Source organism: Sinocyclocheilus grahami, unplaced genomic scaffold (assembly GCF_001515645.1).
Source record: "Sinocyclocheilus grahami isolate Dianchi unplaced genomic scaffold, SAMN03320097.WGS_v1.1 scaffold80.1, whole genome shotgun sequence".
Classification (NCBI taxonomy): Eukaryota; Metazoa; Chordata; class Actinopteri; order Cypriniformes; family Cyprinidae; genus Sinocyclocheilus; species Sinocyclocheilus grahami.
The window spans coordinates 854,214-873,920 of NW_015505259.1; the positions used below are offsets into that span (position 1 = coordinate 854,214).

At 37.0% G+C, this 19,707-nt stretch overlaps 2 protein-coding genes across 2 annotated transcripts in view; one reads left to right on the forward strand and one right to left on the reverse strand.

The window, feature by feature from the left end:
- Positions 1-1,100: 1,100 nt before the first annotated feature.
- On the reverse strand, positions 1,101-17,894 carry igfbp2a (insulin-like growth factor binding protein 2a). The gene is made up of 4 exons (XM_016273640.1): positions 17,361-17,894; positions 4,322-4,491; positions 3,565-3,705; positions 1,101-2,293 (listed from the first exon to the last, which is right to left on the reverse strand). Exons 1-4 carry the CDS (start codon positions 17,719-17,721, stop codon positions 2,141-2,143), a joined length of 825 nt encoding a protein of 274 aa, XP_016129126.1. The 5' UTR covers positions 17,722-17,894; the 3' UTR covers positions 1,101-2,140.
- stk11ip (serine/threonine kinase 11 interacting protein) overlaps positions 17,736-19,707 on the forward strand; it is a 43,338-nt gene continuing 41,366 nt past the window's right edge. Inside the window, exon 1 of the mRNA XM_016273636.1 lies at positions 17,736-17,770. The gene's annotated coding sequence lies outside the window, so the exon portion shown is untranslated. The remainder of the gene's footprint in view (positions 17,771-19,707) is intronic.

Below are 19,707 nucleotides of genomic sequence, written 5' to 3' on the forward strand. Positions count from 1 at the left end.
GACACATATATTAACATGCAGTTTATATAAATCACTACTGAGTAAGAAAGACTCAACATTTGAATGCACAATGGTGACAAAACAAGCAGCCACTTTTCTATTTTTTCAAACTTTAACAGATCAGGGTCCTTGGGTTTTTATGGAAATCTCAGTGCCTTTTTCTACTCAAATATTTGAATACTGATTTACATCAAAGGCATCAAAGGGGCCACAGAGGGAAAACACAAACACTCAAAATGCTGACCTTTAGTTTGCAGGAGTGTAGATTCAAAAAAGCAAATTCAATGTTCTTAAAAAGTAGGCAAATTGAGATTATTTGCATTATGAAAATGCCATAGTAGTACAGTACCAAAGGTACTATTAGGTGTTGTCCCACAGACTTGAATTTGGTGCGACCACATTTTCCACCTAATGGTATCAAAAATATGCTCTTCATGCTTATGAGATTATTTGCATTGCATGTGTGACTTACGTATCAGATCAGAGCCTGACAACAGTTCAGAATTGTTGCCTGTTTGCAGAATTGTAGAAAGCTCACTGTCATCATCACCTGTAAACCAGATTGACTCAGTTCTATTTTTAAAGGACATTATTCCTCTTGTTACTCATGAGTAACATGGAAATGATTCTGAATGGTACCACTCCATGTGGTAGAGTTAGACTCATAATTATGAGACAAAAATACAAAGAGCAGTTTGACAAGTTTAGTGTAGATTCTTATTCTTCTTAATTTAATATCTTATTTAAGATGTGCCCAAATCAAGTAATATGGATTATCAAATTCTTTGTATCACATCTAAATACTTGTGTGCAATATTTATTTGCCATGTAATTTATGTACTCTTATTTTTGTCTCTTTTGTAAAGACAAAACATTTATTTAATAAATATATGGATATAAAGATATTCAGATATAATAATATAAACTTTGTATTGTTTTCTGTGTACTGTGCTTCATCAGATACAGTTTGAGAAGAGCATACTCACAGGAGTAATTTCAAATATTTAATTGGTGCATCACTAATTACATTTGCAGCATGTTTTTTTTTTTGTATTTCTTTTTTCATTTTTTATATTTTATAAATTCTAGTTAATGTGTTTGTTCTGCCTTAATGAATGATTTGAAGACACCTATGACTTTTGTCACTTGAAAAAAAAAACTGCAAATAATACCTTGAAATACTTCTTTATTTGTGTACATGTAAAACACTGGGTCCAAAATACCAAGTGGCAATGACACCTAACAGCAAGGTTGAACTGTCTGTAAGATTTGCACAAAGTAAATCACAATGTTAAGTTAAAATAGTTAGTGAACGGCTCTATTAAATCTATTTAACACATCTGCATTGACTTTTTATGCAACATTATACGTATGTTTGCTCTTCCTTTGTGTGAACACCAGATGTCAGTGGTTATATGCAATTGGAAAAAGAACATCAACTGCATTAGTACAAACTGTGTAGTCCTAGTACTAAATGGTTTGAATACTCCTGATGCATTAACAGAAAATTAAGTGAACAACATTTGTTAGCATACATCAGGGGATTTTCAAGCCAAAAGATTTTAAGATTTTATAAGTAGCCCAATGTAATTTATTTCTGTAAATTTTTTAAGCTAAGGCACTAGCTCACCGACTTACTGTACAATGTAGTGCTTCACTGTTTGTCAAAAGGAACACTGTCCTATCCAATAAGAATCATTACTATAGCATTTCCTGCACAATATGAGAAGGGGCAACCTATAAAAGAAGTGTATTGAAACAAATAGCACCAGTAACATCATGAGAGAAATACAAAGTATACATACGAAGTATGTGAAAGTGTTAAAGGTAAGTTTACAATCCTACATTATTATTTTCCTACAGAAAATTAGTAGTATGAGCTAATGCTAATCTCAGTCCTCTGGTCATATGTCATCACTTAGCTTGAATGAATACTATCAGTTCAGTTATATCAGTACTTTAACTGTAACAATATTGTTTCAAACCATCTCAAATCTATAAGCGCAAAAATGTATAAACACACAAGGTATATTGGTAGCTTGTTTAGAGAGTGTAAAACACTGACTCCTTTAGGGGCAAGGGTGTGGGTTTGTAGGCTTGAAGGTCAAGATGGGAAGGGATAGGAAGGTTTAGGACATTGTTAGTTTAGAGGGTCCACAGAGGGATCCATGTCCTCAAGGTACTGGCTGCAGTTGGGATCACCCCTTATCAGTGGAGAGGTGGGGATGTGTCTTCCTGTGTGTGGATTCACGCACCAGCACTCACCACGATGTCCATTCGCTGACATCTTACACTGAAACACACACAATAGTCAAATTAGCTTTTAGAACTAAATTTAGCATTTAACATTTGATTGACACATTTGTGGCCATATATTGGTTACCACAAACACATTTTAAAAAATACTTTTCTTTTAAAAAGCACTTACAATGGAAGTGAATGGGGCTGAAAATAATGAAGATGTGTAACATCCTTTTTGTGATTTTAGAGTGGAAAAATTGCTTACTTGTTCTGTGTGAAATAATATGAATTTTGAAATTTGATTTGAAATAATATGAATTTTGAAACAGAATGCATTAACCCTAAAACCTTAAAATGACTGTTAAAAATAGAAAACAAATTACAGCTCAGGAAATACAGTTTTAATAAAGGGTTTGACAGGATCATTTAATGTCACCAAAGCTCAAATCATAAGCTTTTCAACATTTCTACTTGTAAATTCTTTAAAAAGAATCGGCACATTTAATTTCCATGATAAGTGGAATAAAATAACCCCTTTTTTTATATTTTCCCTTATTTTTATGCAATAAATATTGGGCCACAAATTGATTATAACTTGTACTGAACTTGAACTTGTATAGAATATTCCTTTAAGGCATTTATTTGTTTGTATTCCTGTGAAGTTAGAAGTAAAACATGGCATTAGTGGTGCCAAGATCATGGGTTTGATTCCCATAGAATGCATGAGCTGATAAGATGGATGCCTTGAATGCACTGTAAATCACTTTGTATAAATGTTCCTGGTAAATGCATACATTTCAATGATTTCTTTGGATAAGCAGGATAAGTTCTCCACATAAAACGCATCAACTTTGGTGCAACATCAGTTAAGGTGGGTCAGAAGCTTTAAGATCCCTCAGACTAAAGCAATAAATAAAGGATCAAGAAAATAAGAGATGAGATGTGAGGAGAAGGAGATGAGGAGAAATGAGAGGGATGAACTATCACATCAACTTTCTTTCTTTCTTTCTTTCTGTTTCTAATCTCTGGCTTTGCAAGGTTATGGTAAATTATCCATTATGATAAATTCATTTTAAAGGGGGTACAAATATTCCATGTAGTCTCAATTATATCAGGTGTTAAAAGCTGCCTGCCTGCACAGTTTTATTTAATATTAAATAATTACCACATTTCTTATTAAAATAGGTTTAGATGGATTATAGGAAGTCACCCTGCGAAACATGTAAACGATCCAAAAAGTATTTAATGTCTACCCACATATGGCAAATCTACAAAAATGTCTGTTGCTTTGAACTTCTTGCTGCCGAGTAGGGAATTAAATACCTGTTTCAGGTTGTACTGCCCCCTCTTGTCACAGTTGGGTATGTGAAGGGAATAAAGGTCCTCCAGGGGGCCCCTGTTATCTCTGAAGGGTATTTTTGCAATTCTTTCCAGGACCTGGTCAAGCTCCTGCTGACACTGGCTCTAAAATATATAAAGAAATGGGTTTGTATTTTTAAATGGTGGTCAGATTGGTATGTCCATAACGCTGTCATATTTAACATTCATTTCTCAAATGGCTTTTCTTCCCCTATGATTTAATGACATGTGACATGTAAAATGAGCTATTCTCATTCACAAAATTTGTAATGCACACACAGCATTCAAATCTTACTAATGCATTTTTGTCATTTGTGGGTGTTTAAGGAAATAGGACCTGAAAATAAATGATGTGTGTACTGAGCCTGAAAAAAATGCTTTGCACATTACTGTGCATGTGAAGTCTACAAACTGAACAGATTTGATAACTGTATTGTGGTCAAGGCCCTTCACCAAGATAAATAAGCTCCAGAGACAATTATTAATCATAAGTCAATTGGAACAACATGTTTTGTCCAGGCTTGGAACAGCTATGACAGATTCAGACATTACATACAGCTTATAATATTAGAATAAAATTAGTAAAAAATATACACTTTAGGCAAATATAAACTTATCTCTGCACTTCCAAATGAGCAGTTCCACACAAAGATACTCAAAACACATCAGAGAGAAGATCAAAGCAATTTTATAGATTTTACTTATGATTTGCATCACCTACCTGTTTTGCATGTGGTGCTTTAGGGTCCTCAACTTTATTGTACTTCATCTTGGTCTTCAGCTGCTGACGGTGTTGAAGGACAGCACTCTCCTTCCATGGACTGTCTTTGGTGGGCTTCCTTATGGGAGGAACCTCAGTCAGACCAATGTCCAAAGAGTCCTGTACCTCACCTCATGATAGGACACAAAGATTTTTACAAGTTAAAATTCCTCAAAAAGTGATCTTAATATTCTTACCTTTTATGACTGATTAGTAGAGGTATAACAGGGTATTCATACATATTTATTTATTTTAGCCTTTTATATCTAAAATCCGTATTGGTCCACAAAAAATATTTCAGCAGCCATGCCACTAGTTAGAAATAGTTTTCGCATGACGACACACTCTTGTAGAAGAGCAATTGTTTTTCTTTGTTAATCGTTTTTCACATCAAGTGTTTTAGAATGTCCCGCTGTTTGTAGTGTTTAAAATAATGTGACAGGTACTGTATATGGATCCCAAGAGCCTAAAAATTCTGTTCGTTGTGACAACAAACTTTCAGCTCAGTGCTATCCACAGCTGGAGCTACTTTCTCTGTGCATGGCAGGACTGGAAAAATGGCACCAAAATGAACAAAATGCCACCCAAGTTCTAGAAAAGGGGGCAAAACAACAACAACAAAACACTAAAATTATTAAGGCTACCACAATTAAAGTGAGACCTTTAAATCTGCTTACCCTACATTGAGGATTTCATTTTATGTGTATTGTTGCAGCGTCGGGCATTGTAACCAATCACACACATTTCTGTTATGTGTATAAATGCAATGGCCATTGGTCACCAGTTATGAAGAAATCTACTGTTTGGTTCAGTGTGCATGCTCACTGCAGCCCCACCCTGCAATAATTTCCTTTGTAATTCCTTTTGTAATAAATTCCTTTTTTTAAATGTAAAATTTATATATATAATTTATACATTATTTAGGCTATTTCAATTATAAAATATTATGTGTAGAAGAGCAATTGTTTTTCTTTGTTAATCGTTTTTCACATCAAGTGTTTTAGAATGTCCCGCTGTTTGTAGTGTTTAAAATAATGTGACAGGTACTGTATATGGATCCCAAGGGCCTAAAAATTCTGTTCGTTGTGACAACAAACTTTCAGCTCAGTGCTATCCACAGCTGGAGCTACTTTCTCTGTGCATGGCAGGACTGGAAAAATGGCACCAAAATGAACAAAATGCCACCCAAGTTCTAGAAAAGGGGGCAAAACAACAACAACAAAACACTCAAATTATTAAGGCTACCACAATTAAAGTGAGACCTTTAAATCTGCTTACCCTACATTGAGGATTTAATTTTATGTGTATTGTTGCAGCGTCGGGCATTGTAACCAATCACACACATTTCTGTTATGTGTATAAATGCAATGGCCATTGGTCACCAGTTATGAAGAAATCTACTGTTTGGTTCAGTGTGCATGCTCACTGCAGCCCCACCCTGCAATAATTTCCTTTGTAATTCCTTTTGTAATAAATTCCTTTTTTTAAATGTAAAATTTATATATATAATTTATACATTATTTAGGCTATTTCAATTATAAAATATTATGCAATTGTTATGCATTGATCTGTAAATTGCTGCACTGTTCCACCTTTACAGTGTAAAGATGAACTTTGTTGATGCTGACATTTTTTTTTATTGCTAGCAGTCTATAGTATTCTGATTGATTGAAGTAAATGGGTACATTTGAGTATTCAACATAAAGACGATTTGTTATAATAAGAAAAATTGTGCATATGCCAAATGGCCTTGAAAATAAATTCCCTGGGGGCAAATACTGGCCTTTAATGGAAAAGTTGATACCGGACCCTGGTGTGTTGTTGTTGTTTTAATTCAACTAAACATAACAGGCCTAGCTCAACACTATGACTTCAAGAGCACGTATTTGTGTCTCTTTATCGTAATGTGCTATATTTTGTGGAAATATTCACTTAATTTTGTAAATGTGCATGAGGTTTCACATTTCTGAATCATGTATATATTTATATTGATAATTATACTGACTCCATTCAGATTGCTCTCTCTTTATCTAGTAACTCCATAGAAACAGCCTTGGGTGACACTTTTGAACTGGTCTTTATAATGTTTTGCAGAATAATTGAGTCTTGACTGTTAAATTATTGAAAATTATGCCAGATAAATGAATGTCAGACAAACATACCACATACACAGCAATACACAGCGAGACTGAACAGCAGGTAATAACAAAAACACTCTTAATTTTCCACTTGTCAACACTTCTTAAGATCTTGCTGCTTAACATCAGTGGTGATCTCTTTGAAGCTAGTATCCCAGCAGGTACTACAGAAGTGGAATGAAATCAGGTGTACAGTATGCAAGAGAGGGCTTTTCCATTCTAGAGGTGAAGCATTCCTGCTTTCCCTGAAAAATGTTAACATAGCCTATTTTGGCACAGAGGATAACCCCACCAAGCAAAGCGGCACTAGAGTCCTGCACACAGTGTCCCTTCTTATCTAAACACTGAAGATTAGTGTGCAGAGCTGGTGTGTCTGGATTACGTAGCAATATTAAAATTTTTAAAATATAAAGTAACACTTCACGATAAGGTTGGTTAACATTATTTAAAATGAACTGACACTGAATAATACTTAGTTAACATTAACTAAAATGTTTTTTAAAATCAAATTTTTAAACATTATTAAAGATGAATAAAGGCTATTACATATTGCTCATTGTTAGTTTGTTAGCTAGTGAACAACTTTAATCAAGCCCTGAATGTTCAAAAGTCTTATCTTCATGTTTTCCATGTATTTGTATTCAAAAGCCACCCTTAATAAGCTGCAGTGGACTTTTTGGATGCCTCCCCAAGTTCCCCAAGTACAATAATTCAATGGAAAGTGGAAGGAACTGTTTTAATCTGCAGATGTTTTCCAAGTCCTTCAGGAAATAAATGTGGGGGGGGGGGGGGGGGGGTGTATCCACGAAGGATGGCAATTCTTAAAATAATCCACATGGAGGGCCAATCATCACTGTCCAGCAGCAAAGAGAAGAACACCAAATTAATGTGATTCATTTTTACAACCAGAGGGCTGGTTGTTAAGTTGTTTCCATTACCTTTACATCTACCATGAGAATATAACTGCATGGATGCTCAAAATGCATGCTGGTTTGAATGGGTAAAGAACTTACAGTGCTGGAAGGGATGCCAAACTATAAGATAGAGATCTGTTCCACTGCTTCAACACTAATTTAATATCCTATGTTCTTTGCAAGGTCCTTTTTTTCTTTCTTTCCCAGTGGTAGAAGTGCAGATAAATATATTTCAATTGTTTCTAAGTCCTCATCAGTAAGCACATCGGGCAGGTTTATACATGGGTGACCGCGCGATCCCAGTTCAGCGATCAGTTCTCTTTGCACCTTAGTTGTCAAATACACACACAGCTGTCAAAATGTCCATCGTGTGGAGTATCTTACGTAAATCCAGTCGGTTATGGCTTAAGTCAGGGCTGTCCAAACTCGGTCCTGGAGGGCCTGTGTCCTGCAGAGTTTAACTCCAACCCTAGAAACTTCCAGTCAGGTGTGTTGAGGCAAGTTGGAGCTAAACTCTGCAGGACACTGGCCCTCCAGGACCGAGTTTGGACAGCCCTGGCTTAAGTGAACGTAAACAGGTGGGTGAAAACCAGATATTCGGTCTTAAAGGGACAGCAGCCTAATTAAATAGGCTACCTGTCTGTCTCATTAATGTTAATCAAACAACAAAATATTAAATAAAGGTTAAATAAATGTATACATATTAAACCTACTGTATTAGAAAAACAAGTTTATTTAATATTTAATTTGTATCTGTATTTGTCTTATGGTTTGTAATTTGCTTCTTTATTTTTATATAAAAAATAACTATGTAGGTGTGTGTGTGTGTGTGTGTGTGTGTGTGTGTATTATAGTAAACCAAAAAATAAAATGCTAATATTTACTTCTTCTTTTTTTATATGAATTTTCATCATTTTCAACCTTAAAATCAGCAGGCTTTTCTTTTGGCGGCTTGCCGGCAAGTAAGTATGCGCTTCCGGGTTTAGCACACCGATTGAAGAGCATCAGTGAATGAAATGCCACAGTTTTGCATTGTGCTTTGAAAACAAAATGAAATGAAAATTTCTCATATCGTGGTCATATATCACGTTGGCTAACATGGACCCCCACCCCCCCAATTGACAATTTAAATCATTATCAGGATTGCTATTGGGAAGTCGTGGCCTAATGGTTAGAGAGTCGGACTTGTAACCCAAAGGTTGTGGGTTCGAGTCTTGTTCCGGCAGGGATTGTGGGTGGGGGCAGTGAATGTACAGTTGGTGCTGAACTGCCTGAACCATCTGGCACCCATGTCCTGATCTATAGAACCTGCATGTCTGGATTCTGGATGGGACGTGGCAGACCTCATTGGTCTTTCACAGGCTGTGATAGACACTCTCCCAGGCTAGAGCCCCCTCTACTAGGCAGGCCTATGCTCTGAAGTGGGGTCTGTTCATTGATTGGTGTTCTTCTTGTCGAGAGAAAGAAAATTTGGAGCGAAGGCTGTCCCCCTCCACTTTGAAAGTGTATGTTGCCGCCATTGCGGCACTTCACGATGCAGTGGATGCACCCCCAGGTCACGCTTCATGCCCATTGGGCCACTTGACTCTCACATTACCCTGAGACCCCAGCCTGGTTATGTGCCCAAAGTTTTCACTACTCCCTTTTGGGACCAGGTGGTGAACCTGCAAGCGCTGCCCCTGCAGGAAGCAGATCCAGCCCTTGTGTTGCGGTGTCCCATTTACGTGGAACGCACCCAGGGCTTTAGACGCTCTGACCAGCTCTTTGTCTGCTTTGGAGGTTAGCAGAAGGGAAAGGCTATCTCCCAAAAGAGGTTTGCCCGCTGGCTAGTGGATGCCATCCCCTTGGCGTACCAGACACAAGGAGAGACATGCCCCCTGGTGGTGAGAGCTCACTCTACTTGAAGTGTTGCCTCCTGGGCGTGTATGCATGGCACCTCTTCAGAGCTGTGGGCTGGGCGACACCTAATACCTTTGCAAGATTCATAATCTCCAGGTGGAGCCGGTTTCCTGCCATGTGTTGGGTATGAATAGGTAATTTGCATGAGGACTGGTTTGGTGTCTCACTTGCAGCACAATTTTTCTGGCTAGGATATGTGAGCCTTATTTTCTTCCAGTAAGTTCCTCACCTGGTAAACCCTGGTCGAGTTTCTCCAGCACTATGTGGCATTCAGACTCAGCAGAGGAGTCTGTTGCCGGGTTCAGTACTTGTGTTGCATGCCGTTAGTCACCCCTTGTACTGGACAATGTGCCCATACATGAGATTCCCCTTTGGTAATTCTGTATATTTTTTTCCACGTTACAGTTTCCCCTGGTAAACCTGTGTCTTCCCTGGACAGTTCCACTGTCAATCCAGTGATCTTAGACTGTGATCTTAGTCTCTGCACCCAAACAATTGCTGAAGATATATTGTGAGAATGTCGGAAAACCTTTTTTGGCTTCTTTAGTAAGCCCTTTAAAGTTGATTTGTTATCTGGCTTACTGGGCATTGGGTAGGTTACAGATTGAGGTGCTTATTTTCTGGCACGATTGGCTGTCAGCACCTGTGCCATCAATTCGCATAGCACAGGTCTTGTTGTGGAGCTTTCCATCGGAACCCCTAACGTCAGTGTTGACATAACATAGAATGTGACTGACTGACTGAAAAGGAATGTCTTGTTTACGTTATGTAACCCTTATTCCCTGAAGAAGGGAATGGAGAAGTTACATTACTCATGCCACAACCCTAAGCAGCGCTGAATGCCAGGATGCTTTTCAGCTTCTCAGCACAAACCTGAATGAGTGGATGCGCGCCGCCATCTTATATACACGTATGTATGGGGAGTGGCTTGGCATGCAAATTCCACGCGCCAATAGTCATTGGCTGTTTCTCGTAACGCTCAGAAGTGATTGGGGCTTTCAAGTGAGATCCCTAATGTCAATGTTGATGTAACATCTCCGCTCCCTCCTTCAGGGAATGAGGGTTACATAACATAACCGAAACATTATGTTGCTCTCTCATCTATGGACTACCTGCGTTTTTTCTGTTTTGTTAAAATGAATACCTTTTTGTTATTAGCACCCTTTCTAAATGTTACAACTATATAATATTAACTAATGGAACCTTAAAGTAACATGTTCCTATCTTCACATTGCATTGCAACACAGGTTAGATTATACTGCTATCTGATCTGATGGGTTAGTACTTAATGATTTAACAAATAAATGTTTGAACTAGACAGTTGTCTTTTAACAACTGTTGCTCTCATTTTGTTTGTTTTTTTGACTTTGCAATATTTAGTTTATTCCGGTTATTTTATTTCCATTATTTTATGATAAAGATTAAGATTACAGTATTTTAGTTTTAATTTCAGTTTTATTTTTAGAAAAAAAAAAACCCTGATGTTAATATCACCTCTATTTAAATAAATAACATTGCATTGAGTTCCAGCAATCTTTTTCCACAAAGAATCCCTCCAAATTAAATTGCATCTATATTTCACTGAACACTTGCAGAGTAACCATACACATAAGATATCAAGAGCAACGATTAGAGACAATGAGGTTTGCTTTACAGCATGCAGGCAAGACAGTACAAGCTTGACTAAAAGGTGTTAAGTGACTAACAAGGTTCACTGAATAACCATAATTCGGGCCTTGGGGAAACATTGCTGCCCTACATCCTTACCCCTAGATCAACATGTGTGAGCTATAACTATACCATGAAAACTCCTGAAAAAAAAAACACCACCTCCGCAAATTCCAAAGAGGACCTTAGACCATTGCATGCTCCCACCCCGAGAGTGCTCGCCTCAACATTTCTCACATTGTTTGTGTTATCTCCAAGCTGCTGCGGGGAGGTAGAGAGTTTATTCTGGACACAGACACAGTAAGATTCTTGGCATTTGAGTTGCTGAGTCGCCCTAGGGGGGGATGGCAGCCATACCCGTTCTTGCAGAAAACTGGGGGATTAGTTTGCGCTATTTTAGTCCAACGGGTACCGCTTCCCCAGCCCTGTAGGTATAGCTTATAAGCAGTCCGTTTATTTATGAGTCCCTCTGCCAGGTGCTGAGGGCTTTGTGAGGCCTATTTTTTCGGGTCACTGCAAATGGGAAGGGGGTCACCAGCCATTTCCCTCTTAGTGAAGATGAGACCAATATATGAGGACCTACTTGCTCTGTGCTGTTAGCACACTCAGTACTTTCCATTATGGTCAAAATTTTAAACTGGGGGTTTTCCATGACCCATGTTTAAATTTATGCAGTCCCACTATACCACCATTCATGGCATATACTGTATTACACTTCAAGATCTCACAGGCAACAAATTATATTCTTAAGCATAACAACACAATTGACTGATTTACTATTTTACTGTTTTTTAAGCATTTTGCAGAATGAGTGCCACATTTTTAAGAGGTCGTATCAAGTATTTCAGCTTTGAAAATTTTATTTTAGCCTTGCACTTAGATCCTAATGCAAACTGTGGTAGACAATGTCTACTGGTTTGTGGCTGCTTGCTTTGTCTGCTCTCAAAATAAGTCCAGTAAGCCCAGTCTGCTATTCCTCCAGCCAGGCTTCCATTCAACTATGCCACCCCACTTGGAGAAAGGCTTGGGAGATGCTTCTCCAGGCTGAAGAAGAGCTGCATATTGTTGGGCACCCAGGTACATTTGTGTGCAAAGGCTGCCTCTCTACCAACAGCAAGCCTCTTAGGGCATTTTCAGAACTTGAGATCATTTGCTTCATTCCGAAACAGAGACTGAAATTGTTACAATGTTGCATTTTCTTAATAGTTAGGTACACTTTAACAAGGCAGCATTTAAAGCGTACCAAAATGTGTTGTCTGTAAGCATATGAATAAACCTGTCCTCTCAATGATCAGAGTACACCTGTTTATGTTCATTATAGCGTCATCCGCCATGTTATACTGACAAATTAGTGTGGGAATCAAGGCTTCATTGGGATAGCATTCTTGCAATGCACCTGTTGTTTCAGAAAAGAGTAGATGAAAGTGTTTTTTTGTTGTTGTTGTTGTTTTTAAAGAGCATTAATGTTCATTTATGTGGTCATTTACAGAAGTAGACACTGCCACTTTTTATACAACACATTTCCCATAATTAATTATGATACCGGTTCGTTGGTCAATTGGGTCTGATTTCTTACTCACCACAATCAAACCACAACAGAGTTAATTTTAAATTAAGCTGAGACAACCTCATTCAGGCAATCTCCAACTGATTATTTCAGTGAGAATTCAAGCATGATTGCCATGTTCATATATGCCTAAACTAACCACCCTTATGGGTGCCAATCGAAAAGCTAGCATTGCAGTTCTTTGGGCCATCTTATTGTTAAGGTTCTCAGTCTGGTGGTTGTGCAGCTGCAAACCCTTCACTTGATTCACCTGGTATGTCAGGTCTCCTGCATCAAATTAGTTTGGCTCAGTCCCCTTACTCCTACTGTCTTGGAGACTGGGTGGGGTGCAGCATTCAATGTCATCAGTAGAGTCATCCTGAACTGATCACTAGTCGATGAGTTCCTTCGCCCAGAAGTTATACTGTTAGGACTCACCTGTTCTCATTTCCTCCCCTATTAATTCTCCCCTTGACTGCTGTCTTGTGCCATTTTTGCCTTGCCAGTCAAGCCGTATTGTTCTTGTCTGAACTGTTATCTGTCTGTTTGCCTGTCACCATTTTCTGCTTCACCCTGCCCTGTCAAAACCTGAAAATATGAAACAATATAAATAATATATTTATAGTATATTATTATATAAATAATATATAATAATATACAATAATAAAACTGAATATTTTTGTTATATTGTAAATGAATGGGTGAATTGTTCTTTTTATTTCTTTTTAATTAACTCTCTTTAATAAAAAACGTTAATGAAAATAATAAAATAAATGTGAAACTCTAAAAAAGGGCCAGTACTATTATAGGATTTACAAGTGTATCTATTTATTCATCAGTAAATAATTTATGATTGTAAATGAACAATGCCTTGCTTAAACTTATAATTTTATGTAATCTTATTCAAAGCATGTATTAATACAGCTATTTTATTAATTTATATGTATTATTTTGTTGGTGTAGATGTTGCTGTCTCATGTTAAATTCTATATCGCATTTACAATAAATTCCTCTCTGATATATTTCCATCGTTCCTCCGTTTTGTAGACTCTTCAGTTATCCTCATCATTATAGGTTTAATTTGGGTGGCTTTATAAGAGTCCAGACCACCAAACTGCAGATAGCTTGAGAGCATGGGCATTTGTTGAAAAGTATTTTTTTTTTTCAAATAAATACATAAATAAATAAATAAATAAATAGCAATATCAATGGCCATCTTCAACTTATTTTGCAATGTGGAAGTAATTTATTTTCTTTGAATGTGTGAGACTTCTGATTAATATGCCACTATAGGTAAATAACTAGTCAAATAAATACATAAATAAATAAATAAATAGCAATATCAATGGCCATCTTCAACTTATTTTGCAATGTGGAAGTAATTTATTTTCTTTGAATGTGTGAGACTTCTGATTAATATGCCACTATAGGTAAATAACTAGAATGAATAATAAAGGGTAGAAAAAAGAATAAACTGTAAACCTGTTTGTACACAATAGTGTGTTTATGACTTGTGCCCACAAGTTAAAAATAAGATGAATATTGTGTCTGGAATCTCCATATAAATCTTCCATGAGTTGAGTAATTCTGATGAATTTTGTGGTATCCAACCATCCACGTATCCATCCATCCATTTTCTAATGCGCAGGGTCATGGGGATGCTGGAGCCTATCACAGGGTTTCGGCTGTATATGATCAAGATCAAGGATGATCTTGTTTAATATTTATAGTATTTTAGTTTTCTTGCCTTGTAAATTTATGGTTTGTTTAAAAAGAAAAGCATTATCAACAACAATAAACTTTGCATGTCCTTCTCATCTAATAATATCATTTTCAAGTATGTATATGTGTTCTATACTGCCTTTGCCCCTTCCCATATGATAATGAGACGAACACTCCAGTATCAATTATTTAATATTTTCAATATGGTTTTTAAAGTTGTTATATTTTCTCTTTAATTTCTCTGCCATCTAATAAAGAATCACTAAACTGAAGAACCTCTCTCAGTTCCTAAATACTGCTAAATTTAATTCAAATGGTCTTATACCTGTACTTTATGAGATTAGAATTCACATATATGGTACTTCATAATCTTTCATAAATCCTTAAACAATTAGAAATAGTTCAATTTGAATATTTATTATGTGCAATTGAATATTCATAATGTTTTTTTTTCCAGATTTACCTCTTTTCATATTTCATATTTTCTAAACTGTAGCTATTCAGTAAGTATTTATTTTTATTCGTTATTTTTTGTTTGTTTGTTTTTGTGAAAATCAAGAAATATTTAGTAAAAGAAGAAAAGATGGAGTAGTTAGCCTACAGAGAACCTTCAAAACTAAACAAGTAGGATAAGGACTCCTGAAGTCCAAAAACACAAAAAAAGCAATGACAGATTGCATGCTCCCAATCACCCTTTCAGACTATTAAGATTTCAAATGCCACCTAATAAAAAATTGTCAAGCAGGTCAAAATGTACTTCAATAGCATTTCAGTTGTCACAACCATGTTAAGTGAGGCTGTCTGGTGTTAAACAGCTACGCTCGTCATTCGCAGGAAGTGTATGTTTTCCTGTCTTTCACCAGAAAAAAATGCCCTCTGCCACAACAGGATTTGGAGAACACTTGTGTAGAGCTTCAAAGAACCAAGATCAAATATTCGCTGTGAATGTTCAAGATTTTAAACATAAACAATGGATTCCTACGGACATATTCACACTGGGCACGAATATTTGCCCACAGGCAGACCAAAGTTGTTTGTTTTTATGGAGGCCTTTTGGTCACATATACCAAGACAGTGCTGCTGTACAATCCAGCATGTTGATGCCACTAAAGCTATTTTGACAACACCAGCGCAGGACGTGAAGATGCAGTATTTGCACAATTCATGAACCCTGCAGTTCATGAACACTTTGTACTACAGATATAAATAATGCCTGTTTTGAAAGTCTACTAATAATGTATGTGCATAAATATAAAGACTTTAGGCAGATATTATAGTATATATAGTATATTGCTATAACAGTGCTCTCTTTCCAATCTCACTCAAAAAAAAGGGGTTACAGTTGGGCCTTTGGTCTATTTGATTTTATTTACTCTAATTTTCCTCCATAATTTAATCTAAAATTTTTTATTTTTTTATATTGTGATTGAGGTGATGAGAAACTGTCACATATTTTGACACACAAAAAAATACTGTTTATGATGTTTTTGTTTTGTTCAAGATGATTAAATCCATGGTTTTAGTGTCGAACAGGTGAAAGAAGAAAAAAATCATACATACAATACTTCATACTTATAATGCTAAAATTATATTTATTATTTATAAAGTTACTACACCACCAATCGACTGTAGTCATGGTAGAGGGCGTATTGAATTTTACATGGGCTGTGAAGGATATTACAGACTTAAATAATGGCACTGACTGAACTGTAGGTCCAATATTACATGTATTTTTCAAAACTCATAACTTTTTAGCTAAAAGTTTTTTGGAAAGATAAATCAGATAAACAACTGTCATATTAAACAACAGTACAATCCATTAAAGACACTGTACTTTTTCCATCACATCCTCTTGACTTTGGCAGACCTGTGGAGGAGCCCTTTGATAGTAGCATCTAAACACACATTCACCAGATGTTTTGCAATCCAATACAACCAAATTATTTTGCAAATGACTCCAAACTTTGCAATTCAATCCATTCTCACTAATATCTAATAATAAATATATTTAGGAACTTGGCCAGTGTAGTCTAAAAACTTATTTTTTTGTTTAGAAGCACTTGGAAGCACTCTGTCTGGCTTCATCATCAATATTCATGATCAAAAGTGCAAAAATTTTAAAAACCATGGAGCCAAAAACAGACTATTCAACTGAACTGTACCTACTCTGTAGGTACTTTATTAGATGACCAAGCAGCAAAAGTGCTAAGTGCTGGAGCCCTCTTTTGTAATAATAATAACTATTATCTTCCCTAAAAGTGTTTGAGAGACCATAAATCACAGAGACCTGCTGATCCCAAAACTATTCAGGTAGCCTATAGGCTACATAGTATAGCCTAGACCTATCCAACACTAGGTGGGGCTACAATAATTACGTTTACCAGTTTTTTTCTCCCCTACTTAGTTAGTCATGCCTATAAGATCTACAGTATAGGCTACGCACTCCTAACCAAATCGATTCACAGACCTAAACATTCATGGGATTCAAAACATGGGATTCATAATCGCATAAACTTACTTACTTAGGCCTATGTAATTGCATAATAACTGAATATGCAGTAGCCTAAGTGATCAATTATTAAGACAACACACTTTTTTAAAATTACTTTTGGCGTACTGCCGTAACCTTTTTTACTGGACCCATCTGGCTACCCAATTAAAATGTCCTTAAGGCGCCACTGTTTGTTCTTGGTCGAGACCCGTCCTCCAGTGCTACTTGTTCAGACCCATCCTCTCTCTCTCACACACACACACACACACACACACACACACCCCCCCCCCCCCCCCATTCATTTTGTCAAGGCATACAAATGGTGTTTTATTAAATAGGCTATTTGTACTTTTTCATACGGCGTGTTATTAAAAAAATCTAAAGAAATGCCTTCTGTGTCTATTAGGCTACATAATAATATGTGAATAAAAATAATCAAATACCAAACACCTTTATAAGCCATTAAAGTTCCAAGAAATCATATGATGTTATATAATTATTTTAACAGGAAAAAGCAAATTATGCAAATCCCATATTTATAGCTCTGTTACTTTATATACTAGCCTAGGTTACTGCAACAAATCATGACTTAAATCACTTATAAACCCTTTAAATCACTTACCGCTGACTTCCCGAGGCTCTGCGCTTCCAGTGGGCTCAGTGTCCACTTTATGGCCACATCTCCCGAGCCCTTGAACCAGCTGTTCCAGGGGCAACTCCGAATCCGGCTTGGGATAACACCGCAGACCACTGGAGCATCTCGGTGTGTAAACGCCGCACAGCTCGCCCTCTTGCCGGGCACACACTGGACAGCAGCCGCAGCCAGGCTCGCGAACAATCTCCGCGCACGTCTCCGTGAGCATCGGGCAAGCCGCCTGGCGCTCCGCAGTGCAGCTCGGACAACGGAACACCATTTCGGTGCGAGCGGCGCCGTGAAAAGTCACCAGTGCCAACAGCAAGCTGCAACTCCCGTAGAACAGCATCGTGTCCACGATGTAGAAACTCTGCGAATCGGAGCACTAAGTTCTGCAGGTAAGAAGGAAAGGTAAGAAGTGTGCGCGGACAGGTGGAAGGCTAACTGGGGCTGCTGAGGGCTCCTATCAGTGTTCATATGCCGCTGACATCATAGGAGATGACAGGCGGGCTGCAGCTTTTGTCAAACGAATCCTTAAAAAGGGCTACAGTGCCAGCGCCTTGGGTTTGTGTTTCTGTTAGGCCTGGGTCCTGACTCAATTTCAGAACAGATATTTTAGAATAAATATTTTAATCGTGACGTTTTAATGTGCTATTTTAACAGTCATTTAATAAAAGTGCTTTTATAACCGCTGGAGTCATTGGCTACTTAGCTCCAAAAGAATTCCTGAGTTAAGCTAAACCAGCAGGGTCGTGATAAATGAAATGGCTAAATTAAATGAAATTCTTGAAATACAAGTGGAATTAAAGTTATTTATTTATTTTCAACAGGGGGAGCCTGTCCTCCCACAACAAGGCACCCGCTCCACAAATTGCGTGTAGCCTATTATCTAGTATTATAATATGTGCAATACTGGTCATGTTTATTGAATGCATTATGCATGATGCAAATTATTACATTTGAAAGATAATTATTAATTTATAATCTTTAAGTCTGTCCTAAAACATCTGGCGTGGAGGGAGGCAGTGGGCAGTGAAGTGTCCCTCACTGTCTGTTCGGTCTGGGCTGTGGTATGGCTCAGCAACACTGATATAGTGCATAATCAAATAAGCAAACTATTCTGGGTCATTGTAGTCATGGCTACAGTCTCTCTGCGTATATTAAAATGAAATGTCAGTACTGTGCCTTCATGTACTTAGGACTAGCCTACAAGCTGAATATTGTTGTAATCTCTCAGTTGCCTATTGATTACAGGGGCCAGGAGTCGAGGTATCATGCTTACCAACCAAACAACCAGTAACCCGTCCAGAGCAAAGCCCACACTCTGTTATTATTTTTCTTTGTGGGTGCCCTCTGATTTTATGGCATTTTATGTATTTGTGGTTGGCAGGCTTCCTTTTCGCCGTGGTGATTTTGATGGAGAAAGGGGACTTTTCAAATGCCAGGTCATGTGGGTGTCATGATGAAGCAGGAGTGTTTATGCAGAACCTCATGTGTAATTTTTTTTAAAAAAAGGACCAGCAGTAGACCCACAGGCTCATAACCCATGTCTGTGTACCCAGAGTTTGTACAGCGTCTGGGTTTCTGTAGGATTTTGAGGGCTATAAGCCACAGTATCTCCAGTTGGTTAAGTGCAGTTCTCCATCAAGGACATTTCTAAGTAAACAAGTGAGATAAATTACACTAATGTCCTGACTCCTGAGGAACCTCTATACAGCATACTCCACTGTGGAAATTAGTTTGAGAAACTTTTTACATCACTAAGATAAAGATACAAGGCATAGAATCAGTGATTTTGTTTTAATTATTATTATTATTTTTTTATTATTATTAGAGAATTAAGCAGGTTGCACAGTTTTGTTAAAAAAAACATTTATTCTTCTAGTCAGAGTCTGCAAAATTCTGAAAAAAAATCCTTTAATATAAAAAAGTCAAATATAATAGAAGGGATAATGTTTGGCCTGGTTTGAACCGGTTTCACAAAGAGTGAGATTCTGTATGTGGCTAACACAGACATTTTTGTTTGTGACTTATACAATGTATCTAATCAATATTATCTTAATGAAGATAATATTCAAATATAGGCTATGTATTTCTAAATATGTGTGACTGCATATTAAAATCTATATGTTAAAATACTTACTAAAGTGTGTTCTTTGGAATATTGTTTCCTGAGGTGTAGTGTTTGATTTCCAAGAAAAGCAGTCAATATAATTGAAGAGAGAGCAAACATATTTGCACATGTCTACCATAAAAACAGCAGTTACACAATCGGGTTTGTAATGTAGATTTTGCTGTGTTGCACTTTAAGCTATTGTAAAAATGGACATGTCAA